The sequence below is a fragment of the Chiloscyllium plagiosum genome, chromosome 1, assembly GCF_004010195.1.
Source record: "Chiloscyllium plagiosum isolate BGI_BamShark_2017 chromosome 1, ASM401019v2, whole genome shotgun sequence".
NCBI lineage: Eukaryota > Metazoa > Chordata > Chondrichthyes > Orectolobiformes > Hemiscylliidae > Chiloscyllium > Chiloscyllium plagiosum.
The window spans coordinates 132,720,051-132,742,490 of NC_057710.1; the positions used below are offsets into that span (position 1 = coordinate 132,720,051).

At 40.6% G+C, this 22,440-nt stretch overlaps 1 protein-coding gene across 26 annotated transcripts in view; it reads left to right on the forward strand.

The window, feature by feature from the left end:
- The window catches only part of LOC122553361 (calcium/calmodulin-dependent protein kinase type II subunit delta), a 321,729-nt gene that overhangs the window by 161,067 nt on the left and 138,222 nt on the right, over positions 1-22,440 (forward strand). For all 26 annotated transcript variants that reach the window (XM_043697118.1, XM_043697063.1, XM_043697100.1 and 23 more), the window contains exon 4: positions 6,210-6,264. In XM_043697118.1, coding sequence (XP_043553053.1) covers positions 6,210-6,264 — 55 coding nt within the window. The remainder of the gene's footprint in view (positions 1-6,209; positions 6,265-22,440) is intronic.

A 22,440-nucleotide genomic window follows, 5' to 3' on the forward strand; every position in this document is an offset into this window, starting at 1 on the left:
GAGCATGAGGGGGCATAGCTTTAAATTGAGGGGTGATAGATATAGGACAGATGTCAGAGGTAGTTTCTTTACCCAGAGTAGTAAGGGTATGGAATGCTTTGTCTGCAACGGTAGTAGATTTGCCAACTTTAAGTACATTTAAGTCATCATTGGACAAGCATATGGACGTACATGGAATAGTGTAGGTGGGATGGGCTTCAGATTAGTATGACAAGTCGGCGCAACATCGAGGGCCGAAGGCCTGTACTGCACTGTAATGTTCTATGTAGGGGCAACAGTACCCAGCATCCTCATGTGGTTTAAGATGGGGATTGTCCAATTCTGCCTCTGCAATCCCAGAGTGAGTAATTCATATGTTATTCTGTATCAGATCTATTGGTCATCCAGCTAAGATTAATTTCTTCTGATATTAGGGAGGTGACAATAGTAAGTTGAGTCCATTTCTGGCAACATGGTGGTCCAGTTGACTTCAGATGAAATAACTGCTCTCCTGGATTTGCTCAATAAGAGCGCTGATCAACATTCCTTCTATAAGGATAGAGATCTTTAGGAGATCGGTGCTTTAGATTAGATAACTTAGTGTGGAAACGAGCCCTTTGGCCCAACAAGTCCACACCGACACTCCAAAGAACAACCCACCCAGACCCATTCCCCTACATTTACCGCTTCACCTAACACTACGGGCAATTTAACCTGGCCAATTCACCTATCTTGCACATTTTTGGACTGTGGGAGGAAACCAGAGCACCCGGAGGAAACCCACACAGACACGGAGAATGTGCAAACTCCACACAGTTGCCTGAGGCGGGAATTGAACCCAGGTTTCTGCCACTGTGAGGCAGCAGTGCTAACCGCTGTGCCACCGTGTCACCCGTACCTTTATTTCGAGATCAGTTTGATTCAGCCATCTATTATGAGCAAGTTCTGTTTGCATTTGACAACATTTTCATAGTCCCAAAATGTAACATTGTCTTGTACACATCCATTGCATCTGATCACACTTTTCAGCCCTTATTTTATCCATGGTCCTAATCACATCTCTTCTGTTAACTAACACTGACACACTGTTGGTTGTACAGAGCTTAATATTGCTGAGAAGGACGAAAATGTTGCAAAAGTTCTTGATGAGTGCTGGCAACACGGCTCTCTTTTCAGCACCATTCACCTTCTGGTTTGCAGGTTTTGAAACAGTGGGTTCTGCAGCTGCTGCAAGCCTTCCTATTGAACCTAATTTTCTCACTTGTTCCCCATTAACAACGTAGAGAATTAACAACGTAGAGAATTAACAACGTAGAGAATTAACAATGCTGCAGCACAAGAGATCATTGAAGCTCATTTACCTTCACAATCCTATATTGTATAGACTCCCACCAGGACACTGCATATTTAATCATCTCAGGAAAAAAATATAAACATCACAAACAGGAATTGAGCAAATGCAGAAAATTCTCCATGAATGAGAATGGTGCATGATTAGGACTGGTGGGCTGAAATTGTTTATAAAATGGCAGAAATCAACACTAATGTAACCTCTTTGTCAGGACAGACCATGCTGCAACAATCTACCATGATTGCTCCAGAAATAGTGAAATTTCAAGCAGCCCATTCAATGAGGTTTTGCAAGTATAGCTAACATCGAGGATTAGAAATTCGGCTACCTTTTGAGGTGTGCAGGATGAACTGTTCTGTTAAAGGCTAGTTTGTTTACATTATATATTTCGGGACAACTGACTATATTTCTTGGGCTCTTTTAAAATTCCCGACAGAGACTTGTGAAATGCTTGCTTTCCAGAGAACACCATCTGGCTGCTTCACATTGCACTCAGTAGGTTTGTGCTCATGATAGTGACAGTTTGCTGCAGTCTACTTTCTTTACAAATCAAGTGCCTGTTGCCTCATCATGGTAATGCATTCTAGGCAAAGTGCAGTATTGTAAAAAAATCAAAATTCCTCTATCCGAATGGAAAGAAGGCTAACCTGTAGTTTTATTAGCTGGCATCACTTTCCTTGTTATGCTTCTGGCTGATACCAGACAAGTCAGATCGTAGGTTGAAGTCTGGATTGAGCGTTCATCTTTTGTTTGCTTTGTTAGAAAAGAATTTGTTTTTGTTGACCTCTGCTCTTAATTCTTGTAGAATTGTTGTCACTCTGCTTAGATCTACTTAAGTGATACATACTCTATACATTGGCTAGCAACATGATCCATTGATATTTTTTAATGTTGGTGGATATTTCCCTGGGCCACTTGTCTGTATTACTGAGCCCAGTCTGGCTTTCTCTTAGTACTGCTGCTAAAGCACTTCAAATACTGAAAGGCCCAGCAAGACCTCTTTGTTAGCTTATGGTAGCCACTCGAAAGTAGGTAGAAATTCTATTTGTGAAAGTGCAGTGCATTAACAAAGGAATGCTTTTGAGAAGAGGTAAGATCTGATATAGGATTTCCACCACCGTCTGGAGGATTTCCTGAAGATCTAGAAGTTGGAAAATCTTGGATTCTACCAGTAACTAATGTATAACCCAAATGATCATAATATATTGTCTTGGGTAAGCCCTCAGGATCAAGAATGACTTACTTCCACTTCAGTTTGCTGACGATTGCAGTGAAGAATCTTCAGATTCTGCCACATGCAGAGCGGGAGTCTTATAGACATAGACATAGACATAGAAGAATACCGCGCAGTACAGGCCCTTCGGCCCTCGATGTTGTGCCGATCCAAGCCCACCTAACCTACACTAGCCCACTATCCTCCATATGCCTATCCAATGCCCGCTTAAATGCTCATAATGAGGGAGAGTCCACCACTGCTACTGGCAGGGCATTCCATGAACTCACGACTCGCTGAGTAAAGAACCTACCCCTAACATCTGTCCTATACCTACCCCCCCTTAATTTAAAGCTATGCCCCCTTGTAATAGCTGACTCCATACGTGGAAAAAAGATTCTCACTGTCGACCCTATCTAAACCCCTAATCATCTTGTACACCTCTATCAAGTCACCCCTCGTCTTCTCGTGTTTAGTACCTTCTGAGACAAACGTTCACATTCTGATCCCTCACAAGTCGGAGGTTCCCCTGGGCCCAGCAGGATGTTGAACCTCTTCAGGGTTGAACACATCCCTGAAGTATTTCGATTGTCTTGCTGGAAATATCCTTCTACAACCGAATCCTGAGTGGGATGGCTGGTTTGGGAGGCTGCTGTCAGGACATGAGCTACATGCTCTTCCCGTCAGGTTTGGGTTCCAAACTATTAAGGCCATGTCGTAGGGCAAGTCGGTTTTGAAGAGAGTGCTCCAGTTGGATAGCATTTCCTGGCTCTGGATTAAAAGGGCCTTGTAAAGGCACTGCTCCGAGTACTTCTCTGGAGGTGCCTGATATAGATTGTCCAAACCTCTCTGGCATATCGGAGGGCAAAACTCACTGCTGCCTATTGAACAGATTTGCGATTTTGATCCTGCAGTACTTTTCCCCTCAGATAATCAAAGGCTGAGCTGCCACTTTTGAGGCGATAATGAATTGTCATCTGTGCCTTCATGGAGATGAGGCTGTCGAGATGTGCATGTCACCATTGATCTTAATTTGTGTTGTGCTATATGAGCTGGTTGAAAAAGACTCTTAGTTTTCCACATATTTAAAGAAGGAACCAATTTATCAAATAGTTTGTAGAAATGGCCTGGAGCTTAGTTTTTGAGTGAGTGCACAGATGAGTGTCATCAGCGAACTGAAGCTGTATGATCTGAGGCTGAAGAAATTTTGCTATTAGATTGAAGGTGGAGTAATTTCTCATCTGTTGATTAACTCTTTGAATGTGGGTAATTTGCAGTATTGTAGTGCGAAAGGTTGAGAAGGAAGATAATTGTCGAAATGAAGTCACCTTGTTTGATCCTCATCTTCAATAAGATAGAGTCTGTCGTGGTTCCACTGATGATGACAAAGACTTTCTTGGCTACACACAGAAATTTGTCGTCATCATTCTCTACCTCCATCATGATGCCAAATTTCTATGGGCAAATTTGAGGAGGATATTTGATAATACTTGTGTTTTGAGAAGATTTGTAGCTCAGGTTGAGGTTTTGGATGTAGGTTTGCTCACTGAGCTGAAAGGTTCATTTCCAGACATTTTGTTACTTTACTAGGTAACATCTTCAGTGGACCTCATGCGAAGCAATGCTGAAAATTCCTGCTTTCTATTTATGTGGTTGAGAGTCAAAAAGTTTCTTTGTGAAGTTGAAAGAGACCCCACGCAGCAGTTGGTCTTGAATGGTGCTTGAATTACCACAGGATGAAGATTGTGTCTGAGATTCCTCTCGATGGTTGAACTGTGTGAGAGAGACTTGGAAAGGAATTCTTTGGCCACTGAGAGGAGGTGCTTTTGGGGGATCCTTAAATGCCTAATTTCGTCTGTGGCAGACAACAGGAAAACTACACAATTTGAGCTTGTCTCCCTTATGAAAGCAGTCACTATATCTCTTGGATCCCCTGGTAGCAGATGAGATATATGAGGTTGTGCAGCTGTGTTTGGACATTTAGAATCCCTCAATCGAATTACTATTTGGTTCAACTGCTAGTCTGATGTTAGTTTTCTCGTCTGCAACCTTTTTTATATATTATCTTTTCATATACTTCACCCATTCTTTTTGAAATTTTGTTTTCATCTTTGAATTGATCACCATCTGATTGAAACATCCATTATCTGGTTGAACTGCAAGTCCTGGTGCCATTGGAATGTTTTTGAGGGAGCTTTCAGGCTCATCCATCAAAGGAAAGTGGTGTTATTCATCTGGGTTCACACTGAAGCTCAGTTCTCTTTTTTTTTGTGCTGTTAATTTACTCCCCTTTCACAAATCAAATAGAGAAGCCAGTAACATAATACCGTGGTGAGAGAAAAATATCATTTTGCAGCATTCATCTTTTCTTTGATCCCACCCTTCAGGTAGCTGGAGGTCTACAGGTGGGATATGACTGCACAGTAGCAGCGGTTTAGCTCTGCAGTTGTCACTTGTGTAATAAACTGCCCAAAAAATGTTGGCCTGTACTGTGAAACCTCAGAGTGTGCACTTCATTCATTCAAGGACTTGAAAAATAGCTCTGTCGCCTCCACCCACCCCCAAATCACCACCACAACCCCTCCACCCCCAAACCACCACCACCACCACAAAACGCTTGTTATGTGCAGATGAAAGTTTGGAGAAACATTGAACTCCAGAAGTGAATGGGTTTGGGTCATGGCAATCTTAAGTTGATGAAGTATTAACAACAAATTCACTCCAGTTCGGTTTGGAGTCGAGAGGCACTCTTGCACTGAGGAGATTGATTGATTAATTGTTTTTATTTAAATATTTTAATCAAAATGTATACCTGAGATTTTTAATTTTAACCTGGTGTCTAAAATGATGTGAGGACTACTAGATTCAAAAATTGAATTCCAGTCCCTCTGATTTTCTGCCCAACTGTCATGCTGTCATTTTTAATGTTCCAATCCCTGCCACTAACTTTCTTGTTATCTTCAGTGCAATCTTTCCTGTTCTCTGATCCTCAGCTGTGTTAAAGGACCAGCTCCTTGATAGACCAAGAGGGGTGCCTGTGGCTAGGAAATGGAGGCAGAATTGCAAATCAGGTCCTGGCATTACATTTGCAGGTTATGGGGGAAGCTATTTCTTCTGGGTTTCTCCACCGAGGGCTGTTCATTTTGTGGAGAGAATGCAGGCCCAGTGACCCCTCAGAAATGCCAGGCCTCCTGCGTTTCTGAAGCTGTCTCTGTTTCAGATTTCTAGCATCTACAGTGATTTTTGTTTTCCATTAATTCTGTATCTGTCTCCACAGATATAGAATGTTCCCAGCATTTTCCCTTCCTTTCAGTTTGGTCTTGACTTTCTGTAAATAGTATGCATCATCAAATACTTTCTGTAAGTAGTATGCCCATGCTCAAAGTGGATTGTGTTATTTGCTGCATAGACTGTATCCATAATACTTCAAAAGACATTGGACCATTGATAGTGAAATAAGTGGATAATGAATGAGCAATACATGTATATTAAAATAATGTAGTTCAATCAATTGTTAGTGGTAGCGATTTCAGTATTACATTTGGGGTATTTTTGCTGGTCTTGTATATACTAATGTCTAAATTTGTACACAATATTTTTGTGTGGCACACATTTAATTTCAAATGTCAAAGAATCGATGTGTTAGATTATGTTTTTCTTTTTCAGTTCGCCTCCATGATAGCATATCAGAGGAAGGATTCCATTACCTAGTGTTTGATCTGTAAGTAATTTTCATCTTTGATCATTGTTCCACTGTTACAGCATTGTAAAAGCAACTTTTCGAGTAGAACAGTTTTTACTGTGCCCGCAATTGCTCACAGGTTTTATGGAGCAATGATTTTGACAGGCAGGTTAAAGCATAGTAACATTACATAATGATAAAAATTGGTGCAGAAAAGCACACCATAAAAGTTGAAGTGCGCAGTGTTTAAAAACAAGAACTGGTGTTCTTTAACAACAGCACGCAGGGCAGATATGAAGTAAACCGTTTGCCTGTAATTGAACATCGTTAACTATGTGTTTGGTGCATCAATCGTATGTTGAATTATATTAGATGCCATGTCAAGTGCTAATTGGTGTGTTCTCAATCCGTTTGGCTATGTATTTCACCCATTTATGAGATTGAGATTATTAGTGGATAAAACCAGAGTGTGTATCAACTATGGGTGTTAGCCCACAAGACTACAGTCTGAATTTTTACTTAGTTGGGCTAAACTGAGCAACCAAATGTCAGGTAGGAGCTTAACTCCAGGACTCCAAGCCCCATTCTTGACACCAGTAATTCTCTGAAGGCAACAAACCCACATTCCTGCTGGATGGGTGGGGGTGGTGAGTGGACAAGCACTCCAATTCAGTTTGTTCAAACATCTATCTTATGAGGGTTTGAAGTTTTGGTTATTGAAACGCTAAGGCATTCATATGGTTCATGAGGCCCAACCATCTATTTATGATATAATTCCAAGGTGTCCCATGAGGCTAGTTTATTAGCTTGGATAAAGAATTTACTGATCAACAGCGCAGGGAGTCACTATAAATGGGTCATTTTCTGGTTGGCAAGATGTAACTAGAGGGGTGCCACAGGGTTTGGTCCTCAGGCCCAACTATTTACAGTCTATATTAAGGAATTGGATGCAGGAATAGAAGCTACCATATTCAAATTTGCAGATGATACTAAAATAGGTGGGAAAGTGAATTGAAATGAAGAAATAAATATACAAATGGGCCAAAATTTAGCAGATGAAATTTAACCAGGTTATGTGAGAAATTTCCATTTTAGTCAGAAGAATTACCTAATGTATTACCTAAAATAAGAGAAACTTCAAATTGCTTTGGTGCAAAGAGATCTGGGCGTTCTCATGCATTATTCACAGAAACTAATATGCAGGTACAGCATGTAATAAGGAAGGCAAGTGACATTTTGGCATTTATTGCTAAATGAATAGAGTTTAAAAGTAGGGAAGTGTTCCTACAGCTTTACCATACATGGAATTTGCTTACAGTTTAGGTCTCTGAGGGATGTAGTTGCATTGGAGGAAGTTCAGAGGAGGTTCACTAATTTGATCCCTGAGGTGAGGGTTTAATATTTTGAAGAGATATTGAGCAGTTTAGGCGTGCACTCTGGAATGTAAAAGAATGAAAGCAGATCTCATTGGCATATATAAGATTCAGTCAGTGAATGATAAATTAGACTTAAAGAACGATGTTTCCTTGTGTGGGGCAATTTATAACAAGAGGTTATTGTTTTAGGATAAGGGGCAGCAGATTTACAACAGAGATGAGGAGAAATTTCATGTTTCAAAATATTGTGAATCTGTGGCATTCGCTACCCTAGGTGGATGAATGGACATAGGCAGATTTTTAATTATTAATGGCTTGTAAAGTTGTGGAGAGCAGGCAGGAAAATGGAGTTGAGGCTGAGATTAGATCAAACCGTTATCATATCAAATAGTGGCTCATGCTCACGGGGCTGAATTGCCTACTCCTATTCTGGTTCTTACGTTCTTACTCTCTATGGATGCTTGGCTGTCATTTAAGTTTCTCCGTTGCAATTATAGAATGATTGGATAGAATCATACAGGTATGATTCAGTTATAATTTTAAAGACCTATTGTTTGGTCTTACTACATATATAAATTCTGGGTTCCTTATTTGCATTGGAAGTGTTTTTAAATATTTTGCATTGTGATAACCTCCTCCTGCCAGCTAAAATCACAAATGTGTGAATGTGTCACAGAAGTTTGGAAAGGCATGAATTCCTGTATGGTCATCATGGAAAAGTCAAAAATGTATGCAGACCCAATCATCATTGTGGTTTTGCACTTGTAGTACATAGCCCATAGAAAGTCTTTAGTGAATATATTAAAAAGCATATAATAATTACTTTAACTTTTGCAGTATTATTTGTTGTTATTATTTAGGGTGTTTAAAATTTTCAATACTTTGGATAAAATGTGTGTTATGTAAGTATTCAGTAAAAGCATTTTGAGCAGTTTGTATGGTCCTACTTGACAGATTGCACATTTAGTGAGACCAAACAAAATCAGAGTTTATATTTATGTAGCACTTTTAAATGACTTTTTGACGGCCCATGGTGTTTTTTAGCCAGAGAAATGCTTTAATGATTTTTGCAATCTAAAGACTGGAGCACAGTGAAGCCCCATAAATAACAATGAGGTAATGATCAAACAATCTGTTTTAGTATTGTTGGATGAGGGACAATATTGGCCATTATCACCGGAGAAAGCTTCCATGGGAGAAATTGACACAAATTCAACATACACAAATGTGAACTCAAGTGGTGAAGCGAGCAAATTTGTAAGATCTTTTTCCAAGGATACTAGTCCGGCCTCCGGACTGATTTGTACTATATCATTATTTAAATCTAAAACCACCTCACAGTTGAGTTGAACTTGTATAATTGCAGAAGAGACGTCCTGACCTAATTACAAAATCCCATCACTATGACCAACCTGGCATTGCTTTTTAATTCTATATCAGGATTGCTAGTTGAAACATATTGTCTCTGCCCAGGCATTTTGCTTTATTATCATGACGTATCCCTTACCACCAGGTTGATTCCCAGCAAGTAGTGAACATTGCTTAGTAACCTGGGCACATGCTGATGCCCTGGCATTATACCATTCAAGTACATTATCCTCATGCCATGATGAATTAAATGTTTTGCCTTTTCTATTACATAAATTGGCATTATTTTTCTTTGGTTGTACTAATCAGACAAAGTTCAAATCCTCTCACATTTACTATCTTGACATCCTGCTGCCTATCTCCATTTTGTAGGACACTAAAGTAATATCCAGATAAACTCTTAACATTGATGGCCAGCTGAAGTTTAGTTTCTCAGCGCCTGGAAACTTCTTAAAACAAAAGGTTAAAACCACTATTATCCTTTGGACAAGACATTCCCTGCAATCTAATTTCAATAGACATTTAGGGCTGGACTTCCCTGGCTAAGTAACAATTTTTAGTGAGTTTCAGGGAGGGTTTCACTCTGTGAGCCCTAGTAACTTTTCTCCTGTTACATTATGCTTTCACCTCACTCAGTAGCATAGCATCACTCTTACGCTCAGTGACAGCTCAATGCTCGTCAGTGCTGGGACTTCCCAGCATTCATATTGTGATCACCGTGTTTAACCTTAGCTGCCAGCCTGCTCAATATGTCCGTGGTTTGGAGAAAAGTGCAGCAATGTTGCAAGAAGACTACTGATCATCTGTGGTTTGCAAGGGTAAGTACATTCTTCTCTCTCTGTTACCATATACTGTCACACTTCCACTGGACTCACCTCCCACCAAGTCCCATGATCTACCATTCTCACTATCGTACCTCAATAGCTCTTTACTACCTATGGCTCCAAACTGCTTACCCTTCCTGCTGTCTGTGCTTACTACAAGCTCACTCGGGGCACCACGCCACTTTCTATGACTGAAGACGAGCCATTCCTGACTAATTATAATTGACTGTTCATTGCTGCCACATGTGACAAGCTGCCTGGTTTTCTGTCAAGACTAAAAGGTAGACAGAAATATGAGCGCTGAAGTACAGAGGATCCCTGATTCAGGAACATCCACCTGATGAATGCATACTGACGAACACGATCCCTTGCATGGGTGTAATTTTAAAGATCCGGCCTGTGAACATTTTCAGTACTTATCAATGGCAACGTTATATTGTCCTGCATTGTGTTCAGCTTGCAAATGGACTCAAGAATGGAGCCATTCACAACCTGGGGTTGCCTGTAGGAGTGAAGTGAGTAATAAGAAATCAAGCCCATAGCCCTAACATGCTCTTCATGCCAGTACATGGGATGGCTGCCTGTCTCATGTGCAGAAGAGACCAAAAAAAACTACAGATGCTGGAATCCAAAGTAGACAGGCAGGAGGCTGGAAGAGCATAGCAAGCCAGGCAGCATCAGGAGATGGAGAAGTCAATATTTCACGTGTAACCCTTCTTCGGGACTGCCTAGCAACAGCATAACAACATAAGGTGCCAGTGAGCTTCAAAGTGCAGTGCCAAAGCGATGATTGAATCAGAGATGTACCATGATGATCTGGTAAGGCTGATGTAGATAGGAGGTGATCTTGATACTGCGTATGGAGCATGCCCTGAGTTGTTGGGGAAACAACAGGAAGGCACTGAGAAGAGCTGGTGAGCAAGGTGCACATTCAGTTTCATTTCTATTTTCTCTCCCAAGTCTGGGGAAAAAAGCAAACTGTGTATAAGTGAGGTAGAATTAGGTAATAATGAATGCGAAAAGGCCCCTTGCCTCAGAATGGGATTCGCACCTCATCATTAAAACCTTGCGTGGGAAACCAAGCTTTTTTTTCCCCACAATCTCCGGAATTTCATTTTTCCATTCTTGTCCACATTTTTAAACTGACTCACTATTGTTCACATTGCTCACAGCCTGGGAAGGGTCTGCCCTTATTTTCTGGCACGCAGACTTATAAAGTTTTATACAAGTCATTTTTTAGCTGTGTCCTATATCACTGGATACTGTTTTTGACCCTAAACGTGACTGCCTGAAATGAGGCATCTTCCAAAAGGGTAACACACTCCAGAAAATGAATATAGCGCACACAAGAAAAATATCCCTGATCTTGCTGCTGTTGAAACCGAATAATAAGTTATCTGGATGAAATCCTGACGATATTCTATCTTAATCTCAATGAATGACAGCTTTTAAAATTTATTTTTGGTTGTTCTTGTAAAGCATCATGTTATTTTGTCAAAAAGAATACAATTTATTTTGCTTCAAATCCATTATGGTTGTATTGTTCAGACAGAATTTGGAGTTAGTTCAGTGAGATGAGATTTGGAAATTCCTATTTATTACTGAGAACTGCAAGTCTGCATGCGATCAGTGCTTTGGGTACTAAACTCAATGGAGAGAGCTACAATATCCCAAGGAATGGATAACCTTTCCTAAAAATTAGAAGCGTGAATGTAGACAGTTATCAACAAAGTGCACAGGGTTCAGTTTAAACTAACTATCATTTATTGTACCGCATACCCTAGTTGTAGTAACACAGTGGCAATTGTCTGTGTATTAAAGTTACAGCCAAATGGTTGGGGAATGTTGAATATTTTGCATCGTCTTCCGCTAAAACCTGTGCAGTTCAAAAAGTGTTTATGCAGAGCTCTGCCTTGCAAAATGTCTGTGATGCAGTTAACCATTGCATGACATTTGAAAATGGAGCTGCCCTCAGTTAAGTCTTGGGTTCTGGATTCTTTTCTTGACAGATACATGTTTGTTGTTTTTGATTTTGTTTATCTCTGGCACATTCTTCCCATCCAGTTCTGCTGCTTCCAGCTGCTGAGTTTTACCTATCAGCTGCCGAAGTCTGAAGCCTGTGAGGAATAATCTCACTAGATCTAATTCCTGTCCTTGCTCCAACACAGGTCACTACCCAGTTTCAGCTCACTGTTTGAAACTGCCTGCAATTAGCCCCTTTTCTGCTGCTGATCAAGGTTAGAAAGAAATACATTGCAGAATTCCTGATGAGCCTAAGAAACAAGAATTCTAGGCAGTCTGAGCTTCCTTCTCAGCTATGTCTTCCTAATCACGTACTATTATTTCAGGTACCTGCTTAATCAGGGCAGGAAAAGATTATAAGGCACCCCAGAAAATATCAACAGAGACTTGATGACATGAATGCCCTGCATTTGCTATGTTCTTCAGAGCACTGCTGGAATTATGACAGGAATCTGGCCAAGTGTCCACAGGACCAGTTGTTCCTAAATGCAACTCTAAAATGAAGGAAGACTGTAAGCTTGTGGCATATTCACTGTCCAGAGAAACAAGATGTTTTAACCTGTGTCGTAATCCAGTGCGGTTCATTTCAGAAATTATTTGCTGCTGTCATCTTCCATAAGTGAGATTAATAATGTCAACTGTGCTGTTATATATTATTGCTTTTCCATTGAACGTTGCGAATATTTATGGGCCTTATACTGAAAGTCTGTCTTAGCCGTTCAGTTGCCCAGTGACCCTAGGAAAGGGTTAGAAATCGATCTTGATGTTGCTGAGTTGGATTCATAAATGAATGGAGAGGATATGAATGAATTGCTGCTGCAAGCACTGTGTTCAGGGAGATCCTCATCGGTATGTACCATGTCACCAATTATAAATGCTTGCTTTATAGACTTCTTCCAACCAATGCAAAACATCCTGGTTTTGACAAGATAAAATGTTTGCGAGTGCAAACACCAAAATGGTGTTACTTTTTTTCCCCAAATCTTTTTTTCTTAATTAGGGCAAGACAAATTGCTGAAAGGAGATAAGAAGTTGAAGCTGTGTTTAAAAACCAAAATATCAGTTGTTTTGACAGATGGTTAATTTGATAATAAATTTATCATGTATTCCGTTCTCTTGTGAAAGGCAGAAATTGGTGGAGAATTGGGTAGTGTTCATTCTCATTTCAAAACTTTATGGAGCTGATACGTAGGACTAGGTGTATGCCCTAAATTGGTGCTTTCGACAAATGGAGTTAAACATGAGTTGTTTTGTATTGGGGAGGATGCAGTTGGGAGTCAGCAGTGTCAATAGTTCAGTTTGATAGTTAGCCTGGAGTTTAGAGCAGGTTTTTAGTCCTCTCTCTTTACCTGGGTAATTATTAAATTTAAGTTATTTGTTACCACTGACTTTTCCACTGTTTAAGGGGCTTTCTCAGAGGGTTCAAGATGCTGGGTTTTGCACCTTGGAATCTTCAATTTCCTGAGTAATTTCCACAGAGTTAGCTCGTTAGAGCTTCCACATGGTCCCAAATATGTGACTAAGTTGTTCCAACAACTCTCAGGCCAACAGATTTGTTGTTGACAAAGATGACTGAAAAACCGCAAATGAGATGTGTTCTATTAAAGTCGCTACTACATAAACTTAAAACCAACTCACCAGTGTCAAATAAACTTTAATAATCTCAAATGTAAGGTAATATCTCATTCATAAACAATGAGTTGTGTATCTGCAATAACAACTTTGATTAAGATAAAGAAAGAAAGGACTTGCATTTACATAGCATCTAGAACCCTTGTGCTTTCTGATCTACATTGACTTCAGGTTAAGCAATGTCTCAACTGTTTCCGTGGCCTCAATTCTCCTATTTTTATAACTATTGCCAATCCTGTTACCTCTGTGTGCCTCCAATCCTGATTAGATTAGATTACCTACAGTGTGGAAACAGGCCCTTCGGCCCAACCAGTCCACACCAACCCTCCGAAGAGTAACCCACCCAGACCCATTTCCCTCTGACTAATGCACCTAACAGTATGGGGCAGTTTAGCATGGCAAATTCACCTGACCTGCACATCTTTGGACTGTGGGGGGAAACCCACGCAGATACAGTGAGAATGTGCAAACTCCACACGACAGTTGCCAGAGGCTGGAATCGAAACTGAGACCCTGGTGCTGTGAGGCATCAGTGCTAACCACTGAGCCACCGTGCTGCTCCTAGTCTCTTGCATGTGACCAATTTTAATTACTACCTCAATGGTGGTCACACCCTCATTTGCCAAGGCCTTATACTCCCCTCTCCTTTAACCTCTCTGCGTTGGTGTATCTCTTAACTAAGACACTCCTTATTAGCTAATTAGCATTTAACCAAACCTTTGCCAGCTTATCCTACTATCTCCATACAAAAACAAAATGCCACAGATGCTAGATATCGAGAATAAAGAAGAGAAGATGCTAGAATACTCAAGCTGAGAGGATCAGAATTAACCTTTCAGGTCAACAATCTCTCATCAGAACTAGTGGAATTAGAACTGCAGTCAGTTTTAAACAAGTGACAAGTTGGAGAAAAGGACACTGAACAAAAGGGAAGATCTGTTTAAGGATGGGAAACAGGAAAAATGCAGTAAAAATTGCTACTCTGAGGCCAAAGGAAGTGGTGAAAAGTCAAGTCCGGAAACAAGATCTGTTTCGGGGGGGTGTGAGTGATAGAATAGTGTATAGCTGCTGCCTGAAAACAAAAAGAAGAGAAAAACAAGCAGGTTAAAGCAAAACTAGCAAACAAAAGAGAAACAATATAGCAATCAAGGTTGCATTTTTGAAATGTTGATGCTTCATTGGTTTAATTGAGAAATAAATTCATGAATGACCTATTTAGAAAGGATAAGGACCTATTCCCTCAGCAGTGAGGCCACATTGAGGGAATAGTTTTGAGCTAGTTGGAGAAGGATTGGAAGGAGTGAGGATGGAAAGGCATCATAAATTTTGATGTTCATTTACCCAAAAGGGTGGTAGAAGCTAAAATGCTCTTGGAAGCATTTAAAAGCACTTGGAAAATACACTCAAATTTATGCAGCCTTCACTGCTATGGGTCAAAAGTCGGAAAGTTGGATTATGACGGGTAGGTCATTTTCAATGGCTGAGCAGCCTCTTACTGTCATAATGTTTATTTTTCCCTCTGCCAGTAACAAACAATGTTGGAGACTACAGTTTTCCAGGATAAATCTGAAGAGGTGAGAGTTTCAGAAAAGGAGATAGTGGTAGTTGATGAAGTTTGCCATGGTGCAGTCAGATATAGGAAGAATGGTTTAATCAGTTATGCTGATGTAGGAGGAAATAGGGTTAAAATAATATAGAGAGTTGTGGATATTGAGGTTTGCAAGAAAATACTTTGAGAAAGAGTTGATGCTTTGACAACTTTGCTAATGGGGCTAAGGGAAGTGTAGTGAGTGTGGGTGGGAGAATTTGTTTGAATAAGCTTGGTGGAAACAAGTTTAAGTAGGCCAGGACAGCCAATAAGTTAGTAGGTCAACAATGATGAGTTGAGATGAAAATGGAAATCATAAGGAATTTTTCAACGCAAAGCATGTGTCAGGAGAAAGAATATCTTAAGTGAGAGTCACGGAAGAGGCTGTATCCACAGAATCCCTACAGTGTGGAAACAGACCCTTCGGCCCAACGAGTCCACACTGACCCTCCAAAGATTAACCCATCCGGATCCATTCCCCTACATTTATCCCGGACTAATGTACCTAACCTACACATCCCTGAACACAATGGACAGTTTAGCATGGCCTATTCACCTAACCTGCACATCTTTGGACCGTGGAGAAAACCGGAGCACACTGAGGAAACCCACACAGACACAGGGAGAATGTGCAAACTCTACACAGACAGTCACCGAGGCTGATTCGAACCAAGGTCCCTGGCACTGTGAGGCAGCGGTGCTAACCACTGAGCCACCGTTCTGCCCCAACTGTATTTGAGAACACAATAGGATCAAGGAGTGAGATATTCAATGGAGGAAATGGTGCCAGGAGAGATTAAGATGTAATTTGATGGTGAGGGCAACACCACCATTGTGATGGCTCAGGCAAACAGCTAGTGGAAAGTAAAGCAAGTAGGAAGGAATGAGGCAAGTTTGTCAAACCCAGGACAGCAGCGTTAATGTCACACTGAGGTTGTGGTGGGGAACAGCTAGTTCGTGTGGGGAAGCAGTATTTTAGAGGAGAATGTGGAGAGAAGAATCAATTGATTATCCAATGCCAGAGTCAGAGAGCCATCAGTTTGGAAAAGAAAAGGAACAAGGAGGTGATTGACTAGATTAGCAGTGAGTGAGTGCAGTACGCTGTAAATTTAATGAGCGGTAAATAGGGATTTTGGAGTTCAAATATCTAAATAGTAACATTAATATGACTTCAGCTACACTCTGCCCTTTTAAAAGCTGAAGCTGTAAAGCCAACTGTTACACCTTCATGATTGAGGATTGATAGTGGATATTTGGTTTTTGTGATCCTGTCTGGTCACTAATTAGTATTGTTGAATCAATGGGCCCACACAAGGTAGTTAATTTAAAAACTAAGTGGTTGATGACGGTTTTGGAACATATGCAGTTGAGGTTATTCTGCTTTGTGTTGCTGGTATTATAAATAATTATAAACGCACATCAACCTGCACCATCTTTTTGAAATCTAAATCTAAAGCAAGTTTGCGTATTTGTACATGAAACAATAACAACGAAGGTTTATTGAGTAAACTAATTCCCCCTTTCTTTAGGCATACAACTAGAAGTAATCATTTTACATCCAAGGGTTGTATGATGTTTAAAGTAGGAGTCTTACTTAATCAGATTACCATTATACAAGTCACATAAATTTCTGCAAAGTATTCAGTGAAGTGATAACTTTCCCAGGACAGCGTCCATTTCATTAAATGCAGTGATCAGGAAATAATGATGGAGGTCCATTTTGTCAGCAAGTTTCCCCAGAACCTTTCAGTCCTTCCCTTTGGAAGATGAAGTATAGAGCTGAAGTTTCCCTCACTGTACAAACCTGTTCTATAGATGCAGATACTACAGCAAGAAGTTCTGCCTCATTTTATGCATTTCATAAAATTGGGCTACATTCAGAAGAACATTCAAAAAGCTGGATGTATGCTAATGCTGGAATCCCTTTGCACATGAAGGTCAGCGGGCATCCTGGAAGTGCCCCAGATATCACTGGTTACACAGGGTCTGATTTTGATCTTCCTTCTACAAAGCAGCTTCTTAGGTTCTGTGGGGGAGCCGGTGTTGGACTGGGCTGGGCAAAGTTAAAAATCTCACAACACCAGGGTATAGTCCAACAGCTTTATTCGGAAGCACTAGCTTTGAGTGCTGCCAGCTGATGAAGGAGCAGTGCTCCGAAAGCTAGTGCTTCCAAATAAACCTTTTTCATGTAGTAAAGTCAAGTAGTCCCATTATTCCTTCACGGCAATGTTAATGATCTAATCCTGGAAGTAGCAGAACACCCAAAGAGGCACAGACACTTGATCTGTTGACAAGCTTTGTTGTACCATGTGTGCTTAAACCTTTCTGGGTTCTTTAGGAACAAAAAAGATGAAGTAGAACTGCAATTAGTTTGGGTTGCGCTAGTACAGATCCGCAACAAACACTGTGGACCAAACAGTCACCTTCTATGCTGTGAACTTCTACAAATTATTTACCATGGTAACAAGGTGAATCATTGAGGAATATATGAAATATTTGAATATGTTAGTTGTCCTAGTCTCAGTTAATACAGATGCAAATGTAGTTATGTATGATTGATTCTCAGTATTACTTTCTTTTGTATATTGAATGTAGAATATTTGGATAAGATCCTCATAAGGTTTAATTTTCATTGTATTCATTCCAGTTACTGCTGGTAAGTATCAAATCTCAATATTTGGATATTCCCTTTACTCTATGGACACATCTGTCCTGTATATTAGCTGTTCTGCCTCTGTTCAGTGCTCAGATTTACCTCAAGGGACATTATAGCTAGCTGCCATCTGAGGTCATTGTCAGTTTCATTCCTGTGCACATACTTGAAGCGAAAATATGTCCTTCACTAGGTAAGATGCTTCAAACAACAAATACTTTGAGTCTAATTCCAGAATAAAAATTGTCTTTTTTTCACATTTTTATTCACATGCTTGTATAATTTGAAGTAATTTGAAGATTTGTCATCTTATAAAAGAGCTGAAGCAAAAGGGCATCATCTGTGTTGAACAAAAAAAACCATCTGTTTATGCTTGGCAGATGTAGTTGAAATGTATGCGTGGGTTTATTTCTTAAAAAAAGCAGCGTTTGACGTACAAAGCACTTAGTAACTTAATCATTCTTTTTTCACACTGCTGTCATTGAGGAATGAAGTGTGCATTTGTGATGATTACACAACTCTATTCAGTTTCAAGGAAAAGAATATCTCATGAAAAACTTCCAGTATGTTTTGTTCTCTTGAGATTTGAACAAATCGAGCTGAAGTAAAATGCTTCCAAATTGTGGTGTAAATCTAATTTGAATTATTAACACTTCTTGGAATAATGCTGGTCATGAATTTAAAATTAAACTTGTTACATTGAGGAGTGGCGAAGTATTCTCAATAAGATTTCGTTTTGTCCAGAACAGTGACACAACTATACCGTATGTGCTTGAACCTTTCTGGGATCTATAGGAACAGTATTGTGTATTGCACAATTTTAGCTACTAATACAAGATAATAGACAAAGATGTTGGGGAGGAAGCAGTGAAGGACAGCTACGCAGATAATTTGAGATTAAATCTGTTTTACTTGGAGAAACCCTAGGAGCTGTGGATGTTCATACTGAAGGCAAGTACTAAATAGGTGCTGGTGATCTATATGATTTGAAAGGCTTAAAGAGGGTAAATGTCAATCTAGGCAGATACCTGATTCACAACTTTAGAAGATAGACGACACTTTAGAATATGATGGTGCCCAGCCAATGGGACCATTTATATGGATCTCAAACTTCTTTTTTGATATTGTTTATTGATTGCTACTGAGATTCAGAAGCCAGGATGATTCTACTAGTGGCTGATATCCATTCTGCTGCAGTTATTTGACAAAAATGTAAAAAGATACCATGAAAATAATATGTTCTACTGTAAACCGAACTGATAGGGTTATTATCCAAGCTCATATGGATTCAAACCAGTTCAGTCAATTATCATCTGTTCCTTGGCACAAAGGCAAAGGAGGACGGCGTTTATTGCTTCAAGCTTTATCTGCCATGTTGTTAGACTGTGGCTAAGCAGGACCCTAATTACCATCTAATGACCTGTATTTCACATGGGAGAAATTTGTCAGTTCTTCATTGATATTGTTGAAGAAACCAAGTGAGAGGGACAGTTTGCAATCTGTGGCATTGACAGTGCCAATGGAAGCACCATTGTTTATGTAGTGCAGTTCAAAGTGATATATGAGCAAAGCTTTCTCCATATTCTTCAAATTGGTTTCCATTACAAAAATCCCACCAATCGCACTAGACTCAACAGCTTTTTGGAGAGGAGAGCTTTCAGGATTTCCACCACATTTTATGAAAAAATTCTTTTTGATTGCACCTGCACAATCCAGCTCCAAATTTAAGGTTATGCCACCTCATCCTCCACTCTTTTCATCAGAGGGAATAGAATCTCTTATCCAGCCAGTGACTTTGATCATTTTAATCATCTCAATTGAATCACCCCTTAGGAGAGCACAGGTGGTGTTTCTATTTCTTTCTAATCATTTTTAGTGGTCCACAAGCTATTAAGTCTCTCATTTCTGCATGGGCACAACCAATGGCAGAGGGTACGGCTTTAGGGCTGACTTTTAAATCAAATGAACGGGAATTACCTGGCAACAGTTACTAAGGCGAGTCCCCGAAATCTGTTCCACTGGGGCCAAGAGCTGATTGGCCATAATCTAAGTTGGAAGATGGGAAAAAGTTGTGGCTGTAAGAGCTGCACCTTTTTTGAGGTGTTTTCATTGTCTGAGGTGATTCCTGTGAATTCCAGGAGTAATAATTACTGTTTTATATGCCGTTGCATTGTTTTGGAACTTTGGGGGAGGAAAGATCAAAACAATGGCACTTTAAAAAGGAGGAAAACAGACAAAGGCAGCGACCACATGGTCAAAGAAAGCAACCTGTACTGCTGTCTGACACAGCAGTGTATCTGCACAGTTACTGCCTTTGCTGTTTGAGTTCAAGTATCTGACCATTGGAGTGTGTCAAAAAAGATTAACAAATGGCAAAATTCACAGCTGACCTTGGATACCTGTGTGGGAGAGCTCACAGCAAAGAACCAGGTAAGTGCATAGTTATTAAATATAACCTTGCTGTAAGTCTACAAGAGTGAGTAGAGTGGGTTCTTTCTTGATTATATTTTTTATTGAGATCTATATCTTGATGAAATTTTAAAAATATAAACCATAATTACTAAGTTAGCCGGGAACAGTGTATTTTGTAAGAGCAGTAAGACAATGCTGTTTTCTGGGTCTGTCAATTTGTGAAGGAGCAAAGATGGCCTTTAGGAGAGTGATATGCTCTTCCTGTTGGATGTGGGAGATTAGGAAGCGTTTCCATGCTACTGATGATTATGTCTGCTGGAAGTGTCTTTGTTGTGAATCCTATCATATCGCATGTATTGGTTGGAGCTGCAGTTAGAGACAATAAGGAATTTACAGGAGCTACGTGGTGTTTTGGATGGCAGTTATAGGAAGAGAAAAACCACAGATACAGTGAGGTAGATGGGCCAACTTGTGGAAAGGTAGCAGGGGTAGGCAGGTTGTGCAAGAGTTGAAAAATGTGGTGCTGGAAAAACACAGCAGTCAGGCAGCATCCCAGGAGCAGGAGAATTGACGTTTCAGGCATAAGCCCTTCAGGAATCAGGTAGTGCAAGAGTCTCATTTGGCTATCCCCATTTCAAACAAGTATATTACTTTGGAAAATGTAGGGAGTGATGGACTGTCAGGGGAATGCCGCACAAACAGTCATGTTCCTGGTATTGAGGCTGTAATGTAATGAGGGGTACAGCAAGTTCCAAGTGAACAATTTGTGATCGGGGACTCTCTGGTCAGAGGCACAGACAGACATTTCTGCAGCCAGCAGTTAGAAATCAGACTGGTATGTTGCCTCCATAATGCCAGGATCAAGGATATCCCTGAGAGGGTACAGAATGTTCTCAAAGGGCAGAAGGACCAGCAGGAGGTCATTTGCACATTGGAACCAACGACATAAGAAAAGGATGCAATTCTGAAGGGAGAATATGGAAAGTTAGGCAGGAATATAAAAAGGAGGTCTTCAAGAGTAGTAATATCTGGACTATTGCCGGTGCTACGAGCTAGTGACGGTAGGAAGAGGAGGATAGAGCAGATGAATGCAGGGCTGAAGCGCTGGTATATGGGGGAATGATTCACATTTTTGGATCATTGGAATCTCTTCTGGGGTAGAAGTGACTTGTACAACAAGGATGGATTGCACCTGAATTGGAACGGGACTAATATGCTGGTAGAGAGACTTGCTAGAGCTGCTCGGGAGAATTTAAACTAGTAAGGTTGGGGGGCGGACCCCAAGGAGATAATGAGGAAAGAGAGCAATCTGACACTGGTCGGGAAAAGGAGTGAGTCGAGCAGTCAGGCAGGTTGGAGCAAAGCTGAGAACAAGGTAGGACTGATAAATTAAACTGCATTATTTCAATGCAAGAGGTCTAACAGGGAAGGCAGATGAACTGAGGGCATGGTTAGGAACATAGGACTAGAATATCAGCAATTACAGGGATGGACAGGGCTAGCAGCTTCATGTTCCAGGATACAAATGCTATAGGAAGGATGGAAAGGGAACAAGAGAGGAGGGAAAATGGCATGTTTGGTATGGGATAGCATTAGGGCTGTACATAGTCATAGAGATGTACAGCATGGAAACGGACCCTTCGGTCCAACCCGTCCATGCCAACCAGATATCCCAACCCAATCTAGTCCCACCTGCCAGCACCCGGCCCATATCCCTCCAAATCCTTCCTATTCATATACCCATCCAAATGCCTTTTAAATGTTGCAATTGTACCAGCCTACACCACATCCTCTGGCAGCTCATTCTATACACGTACCAACCTCTGCGTGAAAAAGGTGCCTCTTAGGTCTCTTTTATATCTTTACCCTCTCACCCTAAACCTATGTCCTCTAGTTCTGGACTCCCCGATCCCAGGGAAAAGACTTTATCTATTTATCCTATCCATGCCCCTCATAATTTTGTAAGCCTCAGCCTCCAACGCTCCAGGGAAAACAGCCCCAGCCTGTTCAGCCTCTCCCTGTAGCTCAGATCCTCCAACCCTGGCAACATCCTTGTAAATCTTTTCTGAACCCTTTCAGGTTTCACAACATCTTTCCGATAGGAAGGAGACCAGAATTGCACGCAATATTCCAACAGTGGCCTAACCAATGTCCTGTACAGCTGCAACATGACCTCCCAACTCCTGTACTCAATACTCTGACCAATAAAGGAAAGCACACCAAACACCTTCTTCACTATCCTATCTACCTGTGACTCCACTTTCAAGGAGCTATGAACCTGCACTTCAAGGTCTCTTTGTTCAGCAACACTCCCTAGGACCTTACCATTAAGTGTATAAG